The 22482-nt window shown below is 37.9% G+C and overlaps 1 protein-coding gene across 3 annotated transcripts in view; it reads right to left on the bottom strand.

Moving 5' to 3' along the window:
* git2a (G protein-coupled receptor kinase interacting ArfGAP 2a) overlaps positions 1–22402 on the bottom strand; it is a 36804-nt gene extending 14402 nt beyond the window's left edge. The window contains exons 1-16 of one of the 3 annotated variants that reach the window (XM_088335902.1): positions 22119–22402; positions 21142–21266; positions 16863–16996; positions 15930–16042; positions 15760–15865; positions 15602–15688; positions 11577–11707; positions 11422–11516; positions 10800–10845; positions 10448–10499; positions 10303–10375; positions 8398–8495; positions 8199–8310; positions 7227–7369; positions 7000–7149; positions 2007–2255 (exon numbers count right to left, since the gene is read on the bottom strand). In XM_088335902.1, the coding sequence (XP_088192028.1) occupies positions 2007–2255; positions 7000–7149; positions 7227–7369; positions 8199–8310; positions 8398–8495; positions 10303–10375; positions 10448–10499; positions 10800–10845; positions 11422–11516; positions 11577–11707; positions 15602–15688; positions 15760–15865; positions 15930–16042; positions 16863–16996; positions 21142–21193 (1641 nt within the window). In that variant the 5' untranslated portion in view covers positions 21194–21266; positions 22119–22402. The remainder of the gene's footprint in view (positions 1–2006; positions 2256–6999; positions 7150–7226; positions 7370–8198; positions 8311–8397; positions 8496–10302; positions 10376–10447; positions 10500–10799; positions 10846–11421; positions 11517–11576; positions 11708–15601; positions 15689–15759; positions 15866–15929; positions 16043–16862; positions 16997–21141; positions 21267–22118) is intronic. The other 2 variants (XM_088335900.1, XM_088335901.1) reach the window with 2 other exon arrangements.
* Positions 22403–22482: the final 80 nt, after the last annotated feature.

Genomic DNA, 22482 nt, shown 5'->3' with positions numbered 1-22482 from the left:
TATTTTTACCACCCTTACCTTTGGAAATATACACATTTTTTCCTTAGATTACTTATCATAGCATCATATCTTAAGTACAGTTATCATTTTCCGTTCATTTTGCTGGCTGTGGTTGTTGTACTGAGTACATTTCTTTTTTTTATGCTCAGTTAAAATCGCGGGACTCAAAGTAGGGTTTGGGTTAATTTTGTGGTTGTGTTACAAGTTTCAACGTGGGCGCACGCGGCTTATATTCAGGTGCGGCTCGTGTAAGTACAAAAGCGGTTATCCTCTTAAAATGTGGTGGGTGCGGCTTATAATCGGGTGCGCTCTATAGTCCGGAATTTACAGTAACTATGGTTGTCTTCAGGGATAGTCCATTTTCCACATCAATGTGAATCCAAAACAAATCCAAAGAATTGGTTTAGTGCTTGAAAGTTTATCGAGAACAAGTTGATTTAAGTACAATTATTTCTCATAATTGAATGTACATAAATCTGATAATCAACTAAAATGTGTAACACTACCGTTCTGGTCATTCTCCAAGCACTATCTTGTAAAGATATTTGCCTATTTATACAAACACTCTATCTTATTTTCCTTTTCTAATTCTTCATCACGTTTCATGGAGTGCCAAGCCTAATCTTGCGGTTAACTATGTTCACGATGTTGTTAATAAATGAGAATAAATACGATTCTAATTTACCGTACATAGGCCGTTTCTCTATGAAGGTTACTATATTATAGTAATGTGAAATTGAAACTTTAATTTAGGGGGTTGGCTGGCCTCTTGCCAAGTCACTGGACTAGGGATTAGCTGGTTATCCTGATAGCTTTGCTTCGGGCCCCAGGGCCGGCTCTCTGGCGGGTGCTCCCAGGGCCTCTGGGAGTTGGTTAGGTAGGGAGATGGCCAGAAATGCTTCCCTGTTGGGCACTACGGCCTTTTTTTTTTTTTAAATTATGATGTGTTTTTTCTGCATGTTCAGCACCTATCATGATTTGGGAGCTTAATCCCCTTTAAGTTTATTCAGTTGATAGATGCAGGTGTTGGTGGCTAACAATTTGCCTGTGCTAATTTCATTCTCATTCCTAGTTTAGTTTTCTTCTGAAGATAAGCACTGGCCACTGTGAAATTACATCTGGCGAAGGAAAATGTGATGGCAAATCAGGGGAAGACCACGTGTTTGTCAGACCCACCACCTCAGCTCTCCCATAATTATTTTACGCTCTTTGTTTTAGAATGCCAAGTTGATGAGAAAAGTCAGGTATCACACTGCTACATCTACTATTTACCTCTGTGGGTTTCCTGTCAGCTTGAATCAGCTAGGAGTCAAAGATGCATTGGAATGGCCAGAGTATTATGAAGTGATATGCTCTTAAAGAGAATTCAGTGAGCTCCATAAAAAATAAAAATAAATAAATAAAAATACTGCGGTGGCGAGCATGAAATCCCTCTCTGACGGTGGCTGCTTATTATCCATGTAATGATTGTACTTGAAGTTAATACATTTTTGTTTTACTTGTAGTCCCATTTGAGCAAATGTAAGAAAAAAAAAACATTGCTGTTAATGAAAACAAACACTTCCTTGTCATTGTGCACCCGTTTCCTTGTCCAAGATCAATTCAGAATTAGATAGCTATTAGAGAGAGAGCTAGCTACAGTATTTTCATTTGAACCAAAAAAGAAGAAAAGCAGACGAACTTGTGAGTTTATCATGCAGCACAAACACACGGTCGTTGTACGGTTGTTTTAATGCTTCATCAACATAACAGACAAAACTGAAAATGAAATCGCGATAACAGTCTCCAACGAGTACAACTAACTGATGTTTAAAGGAAGACAAGAGGCACACCAGTAAACAACAGATAAAGATGAGGATTATACAGCCTTATCATAAACCAGACAACATTAAGTGCGAGTAATTCTGAAAACACTCATTCAGAAGAAAGGAGAATGAAAGAAGTGGTGAAATGTAGCCAATAGGAAGGAAAAAGGTGAAGGGCTGCAGGGAACAGATCTTACTTACATGAGGTGGGAAGGAATGCAGGTTGGGATTAGCCTCCTCTGGGTAAAGACCTTCCCCTTTATTGAGGTAAGGCTTCAGGCCCGAGCCGGTCTCGTACATAGACATGGGCCGGCTGGCCCGAGCGGATTGCCGGCGTTTCAGGGCTGAAGGACTGGAGGGGTCGGGATAATCTGACGTGCTGGGGGGCTGATAGATATTGGCTGTGACGTGCCGCCTAAGAGAGGTGTTCTCGTTTTGCAGAGAACGCAGCTGGAAGAGACGGTCAGCAACACACCAAGAGGCGCTCTGAGCAAAGCAAGCCTTCATCCGCTTCAAAGTCACATGCCTTTCGTTTTAAAGCGGACGTCAATCCAAAGGGTTTCCTACAAATATTTATGGGCCCACACAAGCTAGAATCTGGCGTTTCCCTTCATATTATACAGTAGGCCCCTACATACTAGCTACTCTAGTTACCATATATTCGTGATACTAGATGTCTTTCACGCAAAAATCTTTCCCGACTTAAGAGAAAAATCAGAGTTTTCAAAACTCCCAGATGCCACCACTAGAGGGCTGAGTGCTCGAGACTGCTCACTGCCAGCATTGATTAAACAAAGTAACGCGATGTTAACAAAAATATGTAACCTTTGTTAAAACATGTTGCATTACTCAACAACTTATTAAAAACAGTCTATGAATTTCTACACAATCTAATCGATACGATGGATTAATTAACCTTTAGTCCGCCAGCATCACACTGCTAACTTAGTCGTCGAGGCAAAGCTGCCCAGTTTATGTAGCCCTAAAAAGTAAAAGGCAATACAGTTACAGTGGCACCATCTCAAATGGAAGGCAGTGCAATTTATACAGGAAAAACAACCTAACGAGAAATCAATAGGGCAAATTTAGGCACAGAATTTATACTAATCATCCAAATTTTGATATTTGTATATGTAAAATTATTTTTGTCATATACCATAATTGGAAAAAAACAAGAAAACGCCTTGGACAGTACTCAGCAATGGAGGAGGAAATTTCGAGTTGCTTCAACCCTATATACAAAATGGAGATGGAGTGTTTAGGCTAAGGGTTTGTTTGCAAGTTCTCAAGATTCCACAATACAATAAATATGAAGGCTATACGCTTCATCAGATTGGTGTACAGGTTTTCTTTTAGATATTATATGTAGCTATTAATAAGCAGTTTTAGTGGGTCGGCTTTAATTTCTAACTAGATACCTCTATATGCTTTCAGAGTAACGTGCTCCTTTCTGTGTCAGTAATCTGGGAGATAACGCAGTTACTGTTTAAATGAAGTAACGGTAACTAATAACCTGTTTTCAGTACCACACCTGTCACTGTTTAGGGTTAACTTGGATCATTTGGGAGGCCGGAACAGATTACTTATTTCTTATGGGGAGATTTAATGCGAGCTACAATAAATTCTAGTTCCGAGCTTGATCCTGCAACATATTAATCTCGTTTGTGGAGGGGCCACTCTATTTGAGTTTAAAAATCAAAATCCTCTTGTTTTATTCCATAGTTGGCAGCGGTCCCTTTGGGAAAGCTGTTGAGTAAAGTTGACATCAGCTAAAAACAATTATGGCTCATCCACAGGATGCGTGTGAAATAGGATGAATTGTGATGTCAGCTTTACAAGACAGCCTTCTTAAAATGGCCACTTCTAAGAGACGCATGAATAAGTTGGATGTTGCTTTTTCAATCAAGTTCTACAAACACAAATGTCATGCTTGGAGTCATACCGACCCATACAAAATAATAGAGTTAGGGAATCGTTTAGGTTGACTTCCGCTTTAAGCTTACATTGAAAAAGCCAAAGATGAGCAAGCGAAGGATTGAAAGCACAGCAAGATAGCACAGGTGAGAATGGAATTAGAAGTTCTGGCACAGAACAAGCGTTAACAGCATTTAGGATTGAGGGAAAAAAAGAGGTTTTGTTGTCACTGGTGTTCTGGATTAACACTGCGTAAAGGAAATAAATCGACCTTGAGCACTAAATGCTCAACAACTACCTCCCATTGACAATTTCTTCAACAATGTTCTGCGAGAGTCAACAATTGCATCTATGGTATTACTTATCTACTGTAAAAATCGAAATAATCTAAACTATATTGATGGAAATATTCAGATGCTAGTGTTCAAACAGTCAAGAGTAATCAGTCACCAGTCAAATAAAAAAAAATCTAATATCAAGATTGACAATGATAAAACACCTCTCCCAAAAAAATAAAAAAAATAAAAATAGCAATGTTGCAGAAAAGGGGAGATGACCCCAGAATGTTTTTCACAATAAAGTTCTATGCGTTTTTTTGTAATTTAGGAGATTAAATAAAAGGAAGGGGTTCAAGGGAGGACCCTTAGAACCGATAGGAACTTTTTTTATGTTGAGGATTTCTATATGGTCTTCTCCTGTTCTCCCTGCAAGCTTAGAATTCATTGATATCTTCTCTCCTTAATTTGAGTGTCTACTAAACTATAAACATATCAGAAACCAAATATTTCTAAATGTTTTTCATTAGTTTAGTTCAATGCATATAACTAAGAGTATATTCATTTTTCAACATAAGCTGTGGGCCATTGATAAATAGTCAGTGGGCCACAGTGAGCTGTAGTTTAGACACCCTAGCAAAGGGCTTGGGAACCTTTTGACCCAAAGACCCATAAAAGCAAAAATAGTTAGATTTTTTAAGAGAGCCACACCATATATTTTAGGACAAAATTCAACAAAAATGCCAAACCCGCTCTCCAGACAAAAGCTAATTTCTTAATTTTCTTTATTTCACTGTGTGACATTTGATAAAAATCTATGAAATACTAATGTCAGAGCCGGTATCAATATAAATATACCACCGCAGTAACTTACGAGTGTCATTTTTGTCCTGTATAATAGTTTCAAAACAAGGTGCGAGCAAAGTTCTTATGTAAAAATGTCACATAAAACTACAAACGAGGATACCAATGTATTTACCTTCAGTGGAGATGCGACTGGGCGAGACGGAATGTCTGTATAGCTCTGCCCATACCTACCACTCACCCAATCAAATTCCTCTGGGTGCTTTGCTAGAGCTTTGGGGTGTTTACAGTTTTTTCTGTGGCTTCTTGCCATTGAGTGTCTCAACAATAAACATAGATTGTTTAATCAGCTTCCATGTAGTGGATTATTAAATTATTCACAGCCAAAATGGGATCTGTTGGTGTTAAACAGGGGACAGTCTAGACTACAGCTGACAGTCAATGTGTATGTTGATCTCCTGATATATAGCACATGGCACGACTGCTCTGCTTGTGTCAATACAGTAAATAATTGTGCATGTTCCATTGTATCTCCAAGCCAGATGTACTAATGAAAAGAGCCATAGGTTTCTGACCCCTAACCTAGCAGCATTGACCTGATGGGCTCCATAAAGGTAATTGGAGGAATTTGGGGGATTTTTTGGCTTTAACTTTTTTTTCAATTAAGATTTCATTTTGCACCATTATCATCACCATAATTATTGTCATCCTCATCATAATCATATGATTAATTTCATCAATTTTAAGATTATCAATATTATTATTAGTGTTGTTTTAACCAATGGCCAGCATTATTAAGAATGGGAAATCATTCAAAAAATTATTGCAAATGATTCATTTCAGTTCACTTTTCCCTAATACAACAAAATGAATACAGTGTTTATATTTTCATCAACCATTTGCACAATCACATATCTTATCCACATATACTAAATATTCAAAAACAAAGAGAAAAAAATTATGTGATGAAGCAAGGCAAAAACATACAAATGATGTTAGTCATTACCAACTATACAATGGATTAAAACAAAAACATGCATCCAAAAACATTCTCGTTAGTAACTCAACAACTTTAATTGTGAGCAAACCAAACAGATTTCCTCTTCACACGACAACGAGTGAGCATGCTGCCCGACGACCAAGGGAGGGCTTTACAGCAGCCTTTGTGCTCCTAATTACCATATTTTCTAGGCTAAAAGCGCACCTTAAAAACTGAAATTGGCCAGAAATGATCACAGATTACAATGAATAAGACAGGAAATACATACAGCATTTATACGTATGCTTTTCTACACAAGTTTTTTTTTTTTTATCACAACACTCGCGTATTTGATCAATCGATAGTCATCGCTGCAATATGTATGCGACAGGATTTGAACCCAGGTTGTGACGGTGTGGGCACAGACACTCTACCACTTGAACAGCATTGGTATAGATGACATATTGAAAGGCATTAAAACAGCTCATTATCACACAATTTTGACTCAAGGTGCCAGAAAGACTGATCTGCATAGTGAAGTCTGATACGTTAAACAGTTTCTCCTCTTCTTCTTAATATACGCATCAATAACGTTGCGAAAGACGGAAACAGAAAGTTTTTCAGCAAAGTACTATGCAACCTCTTTAAGATATGTAATCATATTGAACTGCAATGTTATTGACGCACAGGTGAAGAAGTCAAGAAACTATTTAACCTATTAAAATGCACTAAGCAAATCAGTGTTTCTAACACAATGAGGAGAAATAGTGTGATAATGAGTTAAGCTTTCCTAATGGAAGCAATTCTTTTAAGCGAAAGCACTCAGTTTGATATTTAGTTATTTAAAAAAATGGTTGTTGTTTTGTCATTACGAGGTTTATTATTGTAAGTAGGGTTAAATAGATTGTCAACCACTAAAAAAAAAAAACATTTTACTGGAAAAATCCTGTTGACCGATCACTGGTGAGCTACTTTCAGAAAAGGTCAACTGGCACCTCAGCTGTCCTTCGTGAGCACCATGGTACGCCTTATGTATGGAAAATATATATGACAAAAGACTATCTTTTGGGGGTGGGTCTTATGAATCTGGTGCGCTTTATAGTGCTGTAAATACGGTACAAGGAACAGGCCAAGCCGCTGTGACCCCCCCAAAACTGATCCCATAATTAGTCCCACCCACCCAGTGATGTTAGTGATCTTATTGTTGGAGTCCGGCAGATACCTTTTTCTGCATAAGTCGCAGCTCATCGCTCAGGTTGCTGTTGGCTTTCAGGAGATGCTGTATTTTCGCCTCAGAGGCTGACAGAGCGTTTTTCACCTCCAGGTACTCCTGCATGGTGATGGGGCCATCGGAGAGGTCAGAATCCAGACTCTGTCATCACCATAAAAGACATTTGGGGTGGGTGCACACAGTTGGTTTTGCCATAAGAAAGTAAAATTGGGTGTCACCTTTGTCCGATCTTCTTTAGTTGAAGGGAGCTCTTGGTCTGTGTCCTCATCGGACGCTACGCTGTCATAGTCGGGCTGGTCATTATCTTGACTGTCGCTGCTCGGCATGGCAGATAAATTCTTTAGGATGAGATCCACATTGTCTGGAAATAAAAAGACTGATTCAAATTGAACTTCTGAACCAGTGGTAAGATCGGGCCCAAAAAATCCAGCCCGACTTGATCCAGGCATCCAGAAATTAAAGCCCGACACCGCGGTTTGCATTTTTGAATTTTCCAATACATACTATCAATTTAATGCTTAAAAAACTAGGACTTAATAAAACATTTTGCTTTAATTATGATTGTTTGGGTAAGTGTTTGGACTGTATTTGAGACAGTTATTTTCTTAATTTCACATTTTTTATGCTACACTAACAGAAAACAGCAAGCATGCGCATGATATCCCCCTTAACCTCCCATCCCTTCTTTCCTGCTTCTGAATGTGTTGTAAGTCCCAAAAAGCTCTGATAAAACTAAGATAAACGCATGGGCACAGATTTTCTTTTTATATATAAAGGCTCTTTGAACTCAATTGGTCATTGTCAACACATACTTAATAGAGAAAATATTCTACTTTCAATTGTTTTAGGACACCTCATATGACGCACCCCACTTTTAAATGTCACAATTCAATAGATTGTGACTATTATTAATTATCAGCACCATTTTTGAGTAGATTTAATTAAATGTAGATTCCATATTTAGATGTCTTGACTTTCTTGGAATGTTATACAGCAAGCAACAATGCAGGAGATCCAGGATTTTTCAGTCTTCATTTTTCGGCATGTGTCTTTTAACCAGGGGAAAACGAGAAATGCTTTTTAAAAATTGCTCTGTGGCTGGTGGTCCTGCCAAACTTTATGATTTTTAAACCTAATGGCAGACAATCTGTGTTGCTCAGTTCGGATCAGAATGCAATTCTTCTGCTCACCTTTGGGGCTGACTGCTGAAGTTCCTTGCTGACGCCGCTTTGCATCACTTAGAATATCAATTACAAGAGTTGCAAATTCATGTGCATTGAGTCGGGCAAGTTTCTGGCGTCCCTGAGAGAAAACACAATAAAATTACATGGTATTATTAATTGGTGTATTGCGGAAGTGGGAAAACGAGCATTTGAGATGCTAACTTGCCTGGTTTCTTGTAGAGGAATACTCAGGATTGACAGGAAGGAAAGGCACCACTGTAGTCTCCGTCACAAGGGCGCTGTGATTCTGGGTCGCTAACCAAACTTCAAGAAATTCACAGATCAAATCACATCAGTGTTTTACTCTGTATATCGGAAACACTTTTCAGAATGCAGATCAGTGCAAAAGCCTATTGCCTTTTTTCAAGTTTGGCCTGTAATTTCAATGCTTTGTATTCTCTTTGTGTATAATAAAACACGATTAATTCCCGTTGTTGTAAAAGTGCCCTTATTCCATGTTGATGCATCTGGCAAGCTCCAAATATAGATAGATAGATAGATAGATAGATAGATAGATAGATAGATAGATAGATAGATAGATAGATAGATAGATAGATAGATAGATAGATAGATAGATAGATAGATACTTTGTTCATCCCCGAAGCTATTATTCTGTCATCTGAAGGGTCCCTAAAAAGTAGTTTGATAACAATTTATTTGGAGCTGAAATTAAAATTATACACACAGCAAAGGTACTGGCATTCACTTTATGTTTAATAACACCTCATACTATGTCTAAAAACAAAGCTAGCTTAGCGCTAGTCTGAAGAAGGATAACATTCAAAGGCTAGCAGTAAATTAGATTCTACAGTGTCTTCAATTAACTAATACCCATGGAACAACAAAAAAATAAGTAGCACAACACTAATGAAAAATTATTCCCAATCAGTAAAAAAAAATATTTCATTAAAATTCAATCGCAACTTCCGGCCGGTATGCATTCACAGAACAACACAGTGCATTTTATTCATATGGTGTAGTATACAGAAGGGGTAGGCCAATTACAGCCTTTGGGCCACGTCAGGCTTTTCCATATAGCCCGCCAAACTAAAATGTTGAAAACATAATGATTATATGCATAAAGCGGTAAAAAATGTGTTGATTTGTTGCCACTCTTGTCCCTGGTGTCCCCAAGATTCAAATATCTGGCTACGTTTTTCTTTTACTCGCAGTTGTTATCATTTATTTATTTTATTCATCAAAATATTTATCAACTTCAATGAAAAAAAAACTTCTGAGCTAGCATTTTTCAATGCATTTTATAAAATTTAGTGCCGTGAAACGGGACATCATGTATTACTTGCTTTAATTCTGAGGATTTAAAAACCAATTCATTAAATTGTTTATTTATAGACCAAAAAAGAGATCTAACACTTAACTGTTAATATCTGCATGTCTGTTTATCTCTATATGCAAAACCGTCGCGGCTATTCTAAAGAGATTTATCTCCTTTTTTGGTCTTTATTTTGCCTGAATGCAATTTTTAATATATGCAAAAACTATTATTTGTGACGAAAAAAGAGATAGGCCTACATTATTATTTTTTCATCATGTATCTTAAAAGTATCGGATTTAAAACCGTGTCTGAAGATAAAAAAAATGAATTTTTTTTTTCCCCTCTTTTGCCCAATTTTTCAACCCAATGCAGCCTGCGATTCAAAAAGTTTGCCCACCCCTATCATACCATATTCGTGTTTTACTTTCTTACCAATTTCCTTTTAGGACGAATTTTCACATGTAAATATGAATTACAAGGTCCCTGTAAATTCAAGGGTATATACTGTAGTATTGTTACATTTTTGTTTTTATTTTACCTATTAGATCAGTTTAAGCATGAAAATAAGGACTATGATGTTACGTTATGATCATAGTTGTAATTAGCTCAAATTTAAGAGAAAACTATCTAAAAAAACATCTTCTATTTTAAATAATAGCTATATAAATCTAATATCAAAATAGTCGAGAAATAAATTTCCAAATTTTTATGATTTTTTTGCACATGATATGGCTTTTTAAAATTGCAGAACTTTTACAGAATCATTGTGAAAAAAGTCTCAGCGGCAATAATTACCAGCATCAGTCTCCCGCCTGTCGACCTCATCGTACACATCCATAGCCAGCTCCTCAAATAAATGATTACTTAACTGCAAAACAGTAAAAAAGTATTCAATAAGGATAAAGGTACAAAAAAATAATGTCCAGTGCACGTCACTTACCGACTGTAGTTTCCTTTTTGCAGCCTTGGCCAGTTCAGAAAGATCTAAACTGCTACAGTGACAAAGAATTTCTCATCAACATGTTGGTGTGACCTAAAGTAAAACATTTATCTGCAAGCTAATTGGGCATACTTACATATTCCTAATTCATCAAAGTACGCACAACAAAGGACCAAACAACATTAATAAAACAAGATCTAGTTTTGTAACGAGGGTACAAGTCTGACACATTTGAAGTTTCTCAGTTCTGGCATAAAATTTTCTAGCAAGTTGAAACAAGCGACTGCGAATAAATGACTGTCTCTCTCTACACTCTCAAGTTGAAATAACAAAAACTCGTTTTTCTACTTACCTGTCAGCCATTTGAGGAACAATGAAGTGCTGCCCATTTTTGTGATCTTAAGAGAAAAAAAAAAGAAAAATGTAGGAGATTGCACAGGATGCCAGTTCGTTATTATGAATATTTCTGAGCACTGTTGTTTTGACTGTTATGCACCGCTTGCTTCATTGTCACAATTGGCCCTTCATGTTACTATTCTTTGATATTCCACACCCTTCAGGGCAGATCTGATTATTAACCTAGGAGTTTTAATAAAAGGAAAAGCTCTGGGGAGGTCTTTTAAACAAGGTTTTAATGTATTATTTGAGTTTTGGGCTCTTTCCCCTGTTCTTGACTATGTTTTGTGTATTGTTACCCAATGCAACATTTATTTCAGCCTGGTCATCCTGGAAGGGGGATTACCACTTTCAAGAATACAAAACATGTACTTTAAATATCTGTTTGGGTCAGATTTATTTGATTTTGAGCAACATCTTAAATTACAATTGAGGGAATTCAATATCCTTTTTTTCAGCTTACATTACTAAAGCTGCTTCCACTTTTTGCGGCAAAGCAAAAATAAAAATTAATTGTCTTTCTAACCATTTACTCACTTTTAATCTAAACTTAACAACTCCCCAAAATAGAAGCACACCTGGTTTTCTCCCACACAGGTAAAACGCCAAGCGATCCGTCAGCTCATACTGAATCTCAACCAGTCGATTTGCCAGGTCGTGGTGGCCCGCCTCCCTAAGGTTAGATGTATTAAGACTTTAAAAACCCGAGCTTCATTACAATACCATGACTCACTTTGCATAGTCAATGGGAGTTTTTCCGTTGCTGTCAGAAGCTCCAGGATCTGCGCCGTAAACCGTCAACAGTTCAGCTTGTGAGACTTGAGCTGCTTTTGCCGCCACATGCAAAGGAGTGTTTCCTTTTTCCTTGAAAAGAAACCAAAACTTAAAACAAAGTTAATTCATATTTGGATGAAATGTAAATCATCACTGAAATTGGGGATGGGATGATGACTTCATTTCATTACAGAAGTTGTGACAAACCCTTTTGAAGCTGAAAATTATATCTTTGTGAAGGATTAGTGTGAAACGTTACCTGTTTGACATGCATGTCTCAAATAATAAGCTGAATATATCAAACTAATTCAAGTGCACCTTACTATACCTCATAAGGAGACACTGTCCCAATGATGAAGTAGAAGAGGGGACAGGTTTTGACCCAAAAGGGCAAACAATGTTCACAATTGATTGCTTTAGTGGAACTGCACTCCAGTCTCGCTCCAGTGATATTAGTACTCTTTTATGATGTAGAATATTTTACTGTAAAAAGGACATGTATTTTAACCGATCACATGGACCCTTTTAAACGACATCTAGGTAAACATTTGCCAGCTAGTACAACTTGTTAAGCAGTACCAAGGCAAAACTTAACTGGCAGGAATTGATTTGACAAGCATAACAACTGCTATTTTATTACGGTGTCGTTATTATGTAATTACTTTTATTATAATTAGGAATTGGGATAAAATAGGCTCATTCAACCACAAAAACATCTTCATCAAAAAAGGGCCCCATGTGATACAGTAATCCCTCATTATTTTGTGCATCGGTTATCGCTGATTTACTACGGGTTTTTGAAAGAATTGTCCCTATTGTCATTGGTATCAAAATATTGTACACCGTGTTTTGAGCAGACAGCACACAGCAATAAACTATCCCAAGAGGCAGGTTCTATTTGTGTATGCCGTCAGTCAAACAGCGTGGTGGGCGCACAAGTAAATGTGTCCGCCACCCAAAACAACTGAAAAAAATGGCAACAGCTAGTTACTTTGAAAATAAATTCATCAATATAATCAGACTATTAGGAAAGTCAGAAAAGCGCAAATAAATGGTAATCACCACCGGGTGCTCTGTGGATTATTATCGGCTTCGGGAATAAGTTGAGGCGGCTTCGGGAGAGAAGGAAATAGCGAGGCTACTGTTACAGCTAGGCAAACAACTCTCTTAAACCACCCCTGTGGAGCCTGTATCTCACAAACACCATATCCATAACCCATAAAACAAATAACCCGGAGCTACAGTTTGTAGTAAACTGCTACATTCAGGACGTTTCGATTTTAATTATGGCTTAACTCCAAGATACACAATGCTAGCATGCAGCTAGCCAGCCGCTTTCTAAATTGCTTTCTTACTCTGAAAGGAGAAGCACTCCAACTTTTTATGATTACAATAAAGACCGTTCATTCAACTACAATTCTCTGTTGTGTGTTTTTATTTGTAGATCTATAGTTGTTATTTTGTTACAGTCGTATACTCTCAGTCGGCAAGGACGTCATCTTGAAGTAAGGTTAACCCTGTGGGCTTTTATGAATGTGCGACCCTAGATTTTCATGTTTTGTGGGAGGTTCTGGTCCTCATTAACAGCCAAAACCGAGGGATTGCTGTTTATTAGACAGGCTTACTCTAAAACAGACTAGGGCACTCCGGTTCTCAAGGGCCGAATATCCTACACGATTTATGTGGTTTCTCTTCTCCAATACTGGTAAATCCAAGCTTCAGGATTGTTAACAAGCTCCTTCCAGTTTGGTAACAGGCTGATCATTGGTATCACTGGAGTTGAAGAAATCATACAAGACATGTGGCCCCCTTGAGGACCGGAGTGCAATGGTCTGTTCTAAAAATATGTATTCTGAGTTAATATTGAGACACTGATCATGTTGACGAATTCCTACGTAATTTAGAAAACAAATGGTACCAATGAAAAAAACACTTTTTTGTAAATCTTTTCCATTGTTTATACTTTTAAACTCCCGACACAGGGACCAACTAATCGATCAGACATAGAGCGCTAAGCCACGCCTACCATAGTTACGGTATCCATGTATCACACGAGGAGCAAATAGAGCAGCAGAAACAACAGCTAGTGACTCTGATAGCATAGCCCTATCATTTCCTCCTTATTATGCAAACTTACCTCAAAAAAACAGTAGAAAGGGTCTCAATTATTATATACAGTTACATTTATTGCAACAAGGTGTCCAAATGGTGGATGCAAAAATGTTAGATATCTATTAAATAGTAAAAGCCCCTTACCAACTATACATAAAATATACTCAGATTTTGTGAGAGAAAATGGTATATAGAGGATATACAAATGAGTGACTCACAGCATCAAATTCACGAAACGAGTGGTGCCCTCTTCACCCATTCCAAGTCCCGGCAAAAAGAACAAGCCTCGCAAACCTGATACACCGGATCACAAACTGCACATCCTATCTATTCCCTAAATTACAAGGTTTGCTGGCCCCGGGGGCGACCCCGGACACGCTAGTGTGACTATTTCTCTAGGCTGGCCTGGGAACGACTCTGGATCCTGTTTGATGAGCTGGAGGGGGTGGCTGGTGATAGGGACGTCTGGGCTTCCCTTATAAGGCTGCTGGCCCCGCGACCTGACCCCGGATAAGCGGAAGACAATGGATGGATGGATGGATGGATGGATGGATGGATGGATGGATGGATGGATAAGGTTTGCTTTAATTATGGAAAGCCACCTTCACATGTGTTTGTATTTTTTTCACATGCTAACGAGGTATGCTAATGAGGGCACAGTGGTGTACTCAAAGAAAGTGCAAGTAAAGCAGTTACAAACTTCTCTTACGGACAACGGACCAACCCAACAGCAGCGTAATAAAAATAAAACACTTACTGTAGAACAAATAACTGTTTCAGTTCCCATCAATCCTATGCACGTTGAGTTGTTTGTAACGGTGAGGCGGCTAGCATTCCATGCATTGTGTGTGATACAAAATTAGGCAAAGCTGTCTGCCTCGTGTTCTGATTGGCTGAAAAGAGTGCTGCAATAACTATGAGTTGCTGCCCGCAGCATGATAATTTGAAGCACCTGACTTAAGATAAAAGTATAAACGGATAGTGTATATTATTTGGTCACCAGATGTCGCTGAATTGGGTCATGTAACCGAAAACAAGTGTTTGGAAGCACAAGGAAGAAAGCAAACTTCGGAGACACAAAGTAACCAAAAAAGACAATTTTCCTATTTGCTCAACAAACTTTTCGCACGTTTTTTTTCCGGTACCGGTTGCTGCAAGATGGCAGACAATTATGTCAGCTAGGTTGAAGCTCATGCTATGTTAAAAAAATGCAAATTACTCAAACTACAAGTATTTTTAGAATTTAAGTGTATGTGGTAGTTTGCGTAATTTGGATTTTTATCTAAATCAAGTGTAGTTTTTACTACTAAGAGGCTCTAAATACTACACACTTTAAAGTAAGTGAAGCCCACATTCCTTTTGTATTCGTTTACTAACTGATTTTCTTTTTTTTTTTTTTTAAATGTTGATGTTTTTTATATCTAGATAAAAGTTAAAAAGATATTCGAGATTAGTGGAATGTTTTTTCTGAGCTTTTCTTGTGGAACACATGATTGCCTAAATAACTCTGGCAGCCCCCAGGTAAATGTTTGCCCTTTTATCATGACATTATATTATCTAATTTTTTCCTCTTTTCAGTCTTTATTACATGTTATTCCTGCAGCGCCATGTCGAATCTCGACGTAAACAATGTCCATTACGTTGTTATCAATGACAAAAAAAGACTATTCTGAATAGAGTTTGAGACCCTTGGTTTAAACATTCAAATTTCCTAGAAACTGACAATGACTTCTCGGCGATCGGCTATTTTCACAACTGGTCTGCAGGTTACCCAAGTGCTATCTATGGGCTGCAAGGGGTTCAGTAGATGACCCCTGCACTAATGCGATCTTAATTAAAAACGTATAATGGAGAATAGGAAAAAAATCTTACAGGGTGAAAAAAGTTTGCTTGAGCTCCCAAAGACAGCAACCTCAGACATGTCTCAAGATTTCCAGTGCGAACGCTTGAATGAAGTTGCTAGAACAAAGAAAAATAATTTAGATTTATAATTAACTCCTGCTATACTTTGAAGCAATGTTTCCCCTCACCTTACTAAGATCCTTGGCTGTCGAGCTGTCATCTTCCCGGCAAGGAAGACGGTGGACAAACGCCAACATTTGATATTTGGCTTTGATGAATTCTGACTTGTTGGGGCTGAGAAAATAGTGGACCGGTACAGAGAAGATCATGCAGGGGAGAATGCATGCAAGTAACTCACTGTAATTTGTCCTGAGGGTTAGCTTTGCGCTTCCCACTCATCACAGATGCAGGGTCCAGGAGGGAGTGCTCCCAAATTGAATTGGCACCATTGCTGTACAGCATCTGAACCATCTGGGAGAATATCATAGTATTAGTTGACAAATAAGAAAAGATGTACTCTTGAGTAGGGCTGTAACTAACGACCATTTTAATAGTCGACGAGTCACCAACTATTGAAATGATTAGTTGAATAATCGGATAATTGTTTTATTGTTTTCTTAGATTTTGCATTACGTTGATTTAATTATGTGGGAAATGATAATAAACACAAGAAAAATGGGTACAATTAAAATATATATCTTGTATTGATCATACAGAATTAAATAAACAATTAGGTGCAGTGCTCGGGTCAGTGAAGGCATAAATCCATGAATAAACCTCTGCCTATTTTTTAGGGAAAGGCAATTAAGTAATAAATTAAAATCAAGTAAACATTTTTACTTAAATCTTACTGAAGAGAGTCTGACTCCGTTACACTCCACTGTGCGACGTGCTCTTTAAAAGTTCGTGCGTCACTGAGCTATAAGCAAGATCTGGTTCACAAACTTATCTGTACGTATAGTATGTTTTATTGGCCTTATCCAGACTAAAATGCTCCCAAACTTTAGAAGTTTTGGCAAACGTACTTGATGTTGACGCCGCTAATTCTGTATGTTTATGTTACTTTTAGAGATAGAGACTCTATTGTGCATGAGCGACTCTCAGCACGGATTATATAATTTTAGGGAAGGGAAAACATGTCTAGTGGCAAATGTCGACCATTGTCTTCATTGTCGACTATTTTCATATTAGATTTTTGTTGACAACGTCGATTAATCTTTGCAGCCCTACTCTCGAGGTGGCTCAAATGATACAAAACAAGAGAAAAACAAGAGTTTAAAGTTAAAGATACTTGTAGCTGTGTAAGAGGCCATGGGGTGTGCGTCAAGTGACGGACTTGTGAGCTGTGTCTGCCCAGACTTCTGTGAACACTGCAGCACTCGTCGCAGATCAACACCCCTCTATTCACTGAAGCCCAGCGGGGTTCTGCGAGGGCAGGAACAGAACACTTATTGGCTGGTAAATGTTCACAGTGTAAGATTGCGATGAAAAGATCAAATATAGACAACTACAAGCTATTGTTTGTTTTCCATCCAAATGTGTTAAAATCAGATACAGAGTCACTAGCTGTTTGAACATAACCTAAAATTCTATGCCGATGCTCGAAAATGTAGCCCCAATAATTGTGTAATCGAATAATCATTGCAAGCATACAATAAAGTAAGTTATCTATAATGTCATATCACTGCTTAAGATTGACAGTTGATGTTAAACTGAAATGTAATCTGCGTCATCAAATACAGGAACGAGCAAAAAAAAAACACTAGCTGTACCCTTTCTTTAATTTCAATTCTGTGAATGATTATGAAGTTAAAACTTAAGTATACAATGAAAATTGATTTTGAATTTGCAAGGATCAATGGGAGAGAAGTGCTCAGATGAGAAAATTTAATTTCTTCCTAAAGCCCTCCTCCGAGCCCCTTACTTTTAGTTAAATATTCAAAGTTATGCAAAACAGATTAGCCTCAAAGGATGTGGAAATCAAAGAACATACTCTGGGTTGGCTGATAAGAGACAGTGATGCAATAGTCAAAACAATGAACAACAGTGGGTCAACATAAAGGACTGGCATCTCGTGAAATCTCCTGAGCACTTGTCCAATAGTGAAAACAGAACAAACTTATCAATGACGTTAAACCTGGGGTGCATCGTTTGAGGTGTCCCTGAAAAGTTAAATATTTTTTCTTGACATGTTAACAATGCCCAACTGAGTTCAACAAGCCCTTATGCTTTATTTTTCACTTCACCTATCTGCTTTTATCTTACTTTTAGCAGAGCTGTACGGGGCAGAACACATTAGGTTTGAGCAATGAGGGCTGTGAGAACACTGGCCTGTAACATTATGTTTGTCCTGGCAGTTTATTTTTGTTTTTTTTTTCCATTTGTAAGTGAAGCATGAAAATTGTGAAAGTAAGAAAAGGCCTGCATCAAGTAGGGTCCAAACGCCAACACAAACCCCAAGAAAGATGGAAAAACAATGAGTTTATTTAAACATCTAAGAACGCGTATTATTTATGAGCTGACTGAGGTTGCAATGATGACAACAAGCCAGGCAATAGCAGCAGAGAGTAACAGAGTTCCAAATTCCATAGTACTCCTTTAGATATTTTAAATCCATAGTGTTATTTTTCAATAAATCAAAATAAACCCCAATTGCCTGTAACTGGGATAGGAAAGCAGCTGTCAAGTAGAGGGAACAACTGCTTGGGTGACTATAGTTACATCTAGGGCACCTGGTTGCAGTTCTAAGACCCACTGGCACCCAAACTCCACTGGTAGGTTTATTTTACACTTTCCTCAAACAAGTGCAGCTAAATTTAATAGTAGATCTTGAAAATCTAAAAATATTCACAGCCAACAACTGCTCACAGTTGCAAGGGAGCTACACGCCAGGCCAGCTGCCATGGATCCTTTAACAGGTCAGAAACACAGGGTGAGTGTCAAAAAAGCCTATAGGATTATACCGTTCTTCTTTCTCTTAATTACTTATGTAGCCATCTGCGTTCTAATGTATACTTCTTTTTTTACGGGATAACAATCTCAAAAAAAGGACTTCCCTATTGAAAAGACTGGGTCAATTCAGGCAGCATCCTGTAGGCCTTCCTGTAAAACATCACGTCACAACTGCAGAAAGGGAATTTCACACACAACAATTACAGTATTATTTGGCTGCATTTCGAATACAGTAGACCTTTGACTGTAAATGATTCAGTTGTTTCCAAGAAGAAAAACATTGCTGAGAATTCTAAACAAGTCAGTTTTTCTTTTTGTAACTTGCTTTTTACTGTGCTTTTTCTTTTTAGGACACCATACAAAGGTAAAAATAACAGTGTTGGAGAGCATATACCAGAATCAAGTCGTTTTCAAAGTCTAGTCCTCATTGTTCGAAAACTGTGCCTTTTGTTAATCTATAGTCCATTTATTTTCCTGTTTGTTCCTGAATTGAGTCTCATGTATTCTTATTCCAAATGTTGTCTTCTCCAAAACAAATTATTCCTCTACAATTGGCACCCACTCCTCCACAGTGGCGAGCTCTATATAAACCACAGTATTGTTATTTCTTTTTTGCATGCTGTCAAAGAACTTTAACCTGGTACAGTGGAACCTCAGTTCTCGACCATAATCCGTTCCAGAACCCTGTTCGAAAACCGATTTGTTCGATCACCGAAATCATTTTCCCCATTAAAAATAATGTAAATCGTTTAAATCCGTTCCAACACCCTGAATGTTTACATTGAATGTTTAACGTAAATATAAAGCTAACCCAGGCTAATCGTACGTTTGCGTTATTGTAATCTTCAGTACGAAAGATTACGCTAACATGAACGTGTAAAAATAAAAAAATCAGGTCATTTAGCACCCGGGTCTCCACAACAAGTGGTGAGCGGTTCATTTGAAAGGGGGCTGCCTCCCAACACCCTGAATGTTGGGCTGCGTTCCAACACCCTGAATGTTTTGAATGTTTAACGTAAACATGAAGCTAACCCAGGCTAATCGTACGTTCGCGTTATCGTAATCTTCCGTACGAAAGATTACGCTAACATGAACGTGTAAAAATAAAAAAAAGGATAAAGAAAAGAATTATGCATAGGAATTCTTACCTTTGTGGTGGTCAGCAGAAGGCGCAGGTGGACGGTGGGGTATTCCCTAGCAAGACCAGACACTCGCACACCTTCATATTTTGCTATTATTTCTTTGTTAAATGCAATAGTTGTACGCACTACTTTTCTTTTTTCACCTGTAGCAACTTTGCTGCTTGCGCTGACTTTCTTCGGAGGCATAATTAGGGGCTAAAACACTTCATACACCTATATTAAAAGCGAAAGCAAAACGAAGCACGTCCGCACGCGATAACAGTTGGTCACGAAAAGAGCGATCAACACCCGTACGCCGCTCAGCATCGCACCCTAAAGTACGCACTCACGCATTACCAGCGTTCGAACTCCGATTTTTTGACGGAACAGCAAAGCAAGATTTTCTGGAAATTTTTGGTCGGACTCCGATTTGTTCGAACTGAGAGGCGTTCGAAAACCGAGGTTCCACTGTACTCATTGTTTTTTTCTGCAATATTCCCTATGTTAGATTCTCTAAATAATGCACCCTAATTGTTCAGGGTATCCCATATCATAACAATTTCTGAGCTGTACGGCATTTGGAACGCTGTTAGTCACTGCAGCCATCTCCTGGCTTAAAGGCAAGATCATGGCCTCAGTTAGCCCATTCATGATAGGCATACAAGTATATGCATTTATTAGATGCACTTGAATTATTCGTTTTCATCTTATTGGGGTTTGGGGTGGCATTTGGACTCTACTAGATGCAGGCCTTTTCTCTATTTTCATTCTACACCGAATCTTAAAAAAAACTGCAGAGAAGAGCAAGACATCACTCTCCAATACTCTCTTCAAATGCCATTCCTTGAAACATATGTGCTCTGCCTCAAACAGCTCTGATAATAGTAAGATATAAGCAGATAGGCACAGTGGAAAATAAATATAAGAGTTCTTTTAAATTAGTTGAGCATTGTAAACACACACTTAATGAAGAATCTATTAAACTTTCAACTTTTAACGACACCTCAAACAACGCACCCCACTTTTAAAGCATGTCGTAATCTCTCCCAGTAATTTTGTATTCTTTGACGAAGCAAAATATATGCATGTGTTCGACGTCTGCATCTCCACATGCTTTCCAGCATGATTTCTGAACCCCCCAAAAAACAAATACAAATAATAATAAATCGCCTTAATTTTAATGGTAGAATTACACGCCTGCAATAGTCAACAAATACATTCAGAAATTGAACAAGACAAGAACTGACCGAAAGCTGTGGCTTAAAGTCTAATAGCATCCTCCCCATGGAGCTCGGATAGATGTTACAAATCTAAACTTGTCACACTTGGCAATTTACAGTGAAGTAGACAGTATTGTGGGTGGGCAACACACTAATAATCCGATTAGATCGGAAATCGGGCTAAAGTAATAGCGGACCCATTGTGAGAAAAACACAAATCACTTAATGTGTGTCAAACTAGTGCAGATCATTTGACTATGGTACATTTTTTTCTTACCTGGGACGCAACAGTCTGCACACACCTCAGAGTTCCTCGTGCGTTTGGACATCCTAAACGCTGGTCACGTTTGCAGAAAATAGCCCAGTACTTTGGCAGTAAACACGTTGATCATTGATGATTCCCTGGAGATGTCAGTCAGTCGCGTTAGCTAAAAGCTAGCCAATTAAAAGCACTCCAAAACACTGTCATTTTGAAATGCATTATAACGCTCTTTTCCTACACGCGTTGGACGAAGATTCGTTCAGATTTAGCTGATGAGGACCCGGCTAGTAGAAAACGATACGCCCGTTTCATGAGACGCGTTGCGGTCTGTGGTGGGCAGACAGCCGCAACACTACTGCGAGTTTTAGTGTCTCGTACTGACTAGCATTTACCCATCACTGTGTCTTGCAGGAAATCTTTCTCCACTATCAATCGAAAATCCGACGCATGGGTTTGTTTTTGTATTTCTTGACACTTGTAAATAGTTTTTAAATCGTATTAAGAAGTAGTTATCAAGTAATATTCGTTATATTGTGTAGCCTAGAGCCTGGCAAGCCTATGTGAGAGAGAAAAAAGTATGATCATTGCTACTTTGCGGGTGTAAATGGAAATTTTAGTGGTAATGGTAAATAGAAGAACTTGCATTTATTCGCTGTAGATTCTACAGTGTAGAACTACTACATTTGCATTGCATATCCCCTGCTTTAATGAAGTTTGACTTAAGAGACATTTGTTTGTCAGTGCTTAAATTATTTTCATAAAAACAAAAGTCCAGCGCCTATTTGTATTTTTTATACTTTTAACTATTATATACGCGTTTTAATTGTTACCTATCGTAATCCATAACATGTGTCGAGTGGTATTAGTTATTTGGTGTAGGGTAGAGCACGATATCAATGTGCGAGGGAAAATAGATCGCTCTTTTGCGGTAAAATTGAAATTTTGTTGCGATGGTAATTTTAATAATTTGCATTGGTGGCTGCAGTACGTACCGTAATACTGTTAAATGGACTACATCACGCCCATCTCCTGGTTGAAAGAAGTCAGATTTAAGAGACATTCGTGTATCAGTGTTTACATTATGTTCATAAGAAAGATAACTTGAAGAAATGACGTCATTTGGTGACAGGTAACAGACGACTTGGTTCCTCTTGATCAATTGAACTACACGGATACCTTTTGTTCGTTCAATTAAATCATATTTTACTCATTTTCCCTGTGCCTTTATTATATATATTTTTTATTTTTACTTCATAAATTGAAAAGTGGAGTACACATAAACAAACGTGGTATGATTCATCCCAATAACATTTATATGAGTGTTAATACGTGACGTTACTTTCATACGTAGACTTA

This window comes from Urocampus carinirostris, chromosome 5 (genome assembly GCF_059441175.1).
Source record: "Urocampus carinirostris isolate Australia breed hairy pipefish chromosome 5, RoL_Ucar_1.0, whole genome shotgun sequence".
Taxonomy (NCBI): domain Eukaryota; kingdom Metazoa; phylum Chordata; class Actinopteri; order Syngnathiformes; family Syngnathidae; genus Urocampus; species Urocampus carinirostris.
Note: the sequence above shows the minus strand (reverse complement) of the source record. Positions and strands in the feature narration are given on the sequence as shown.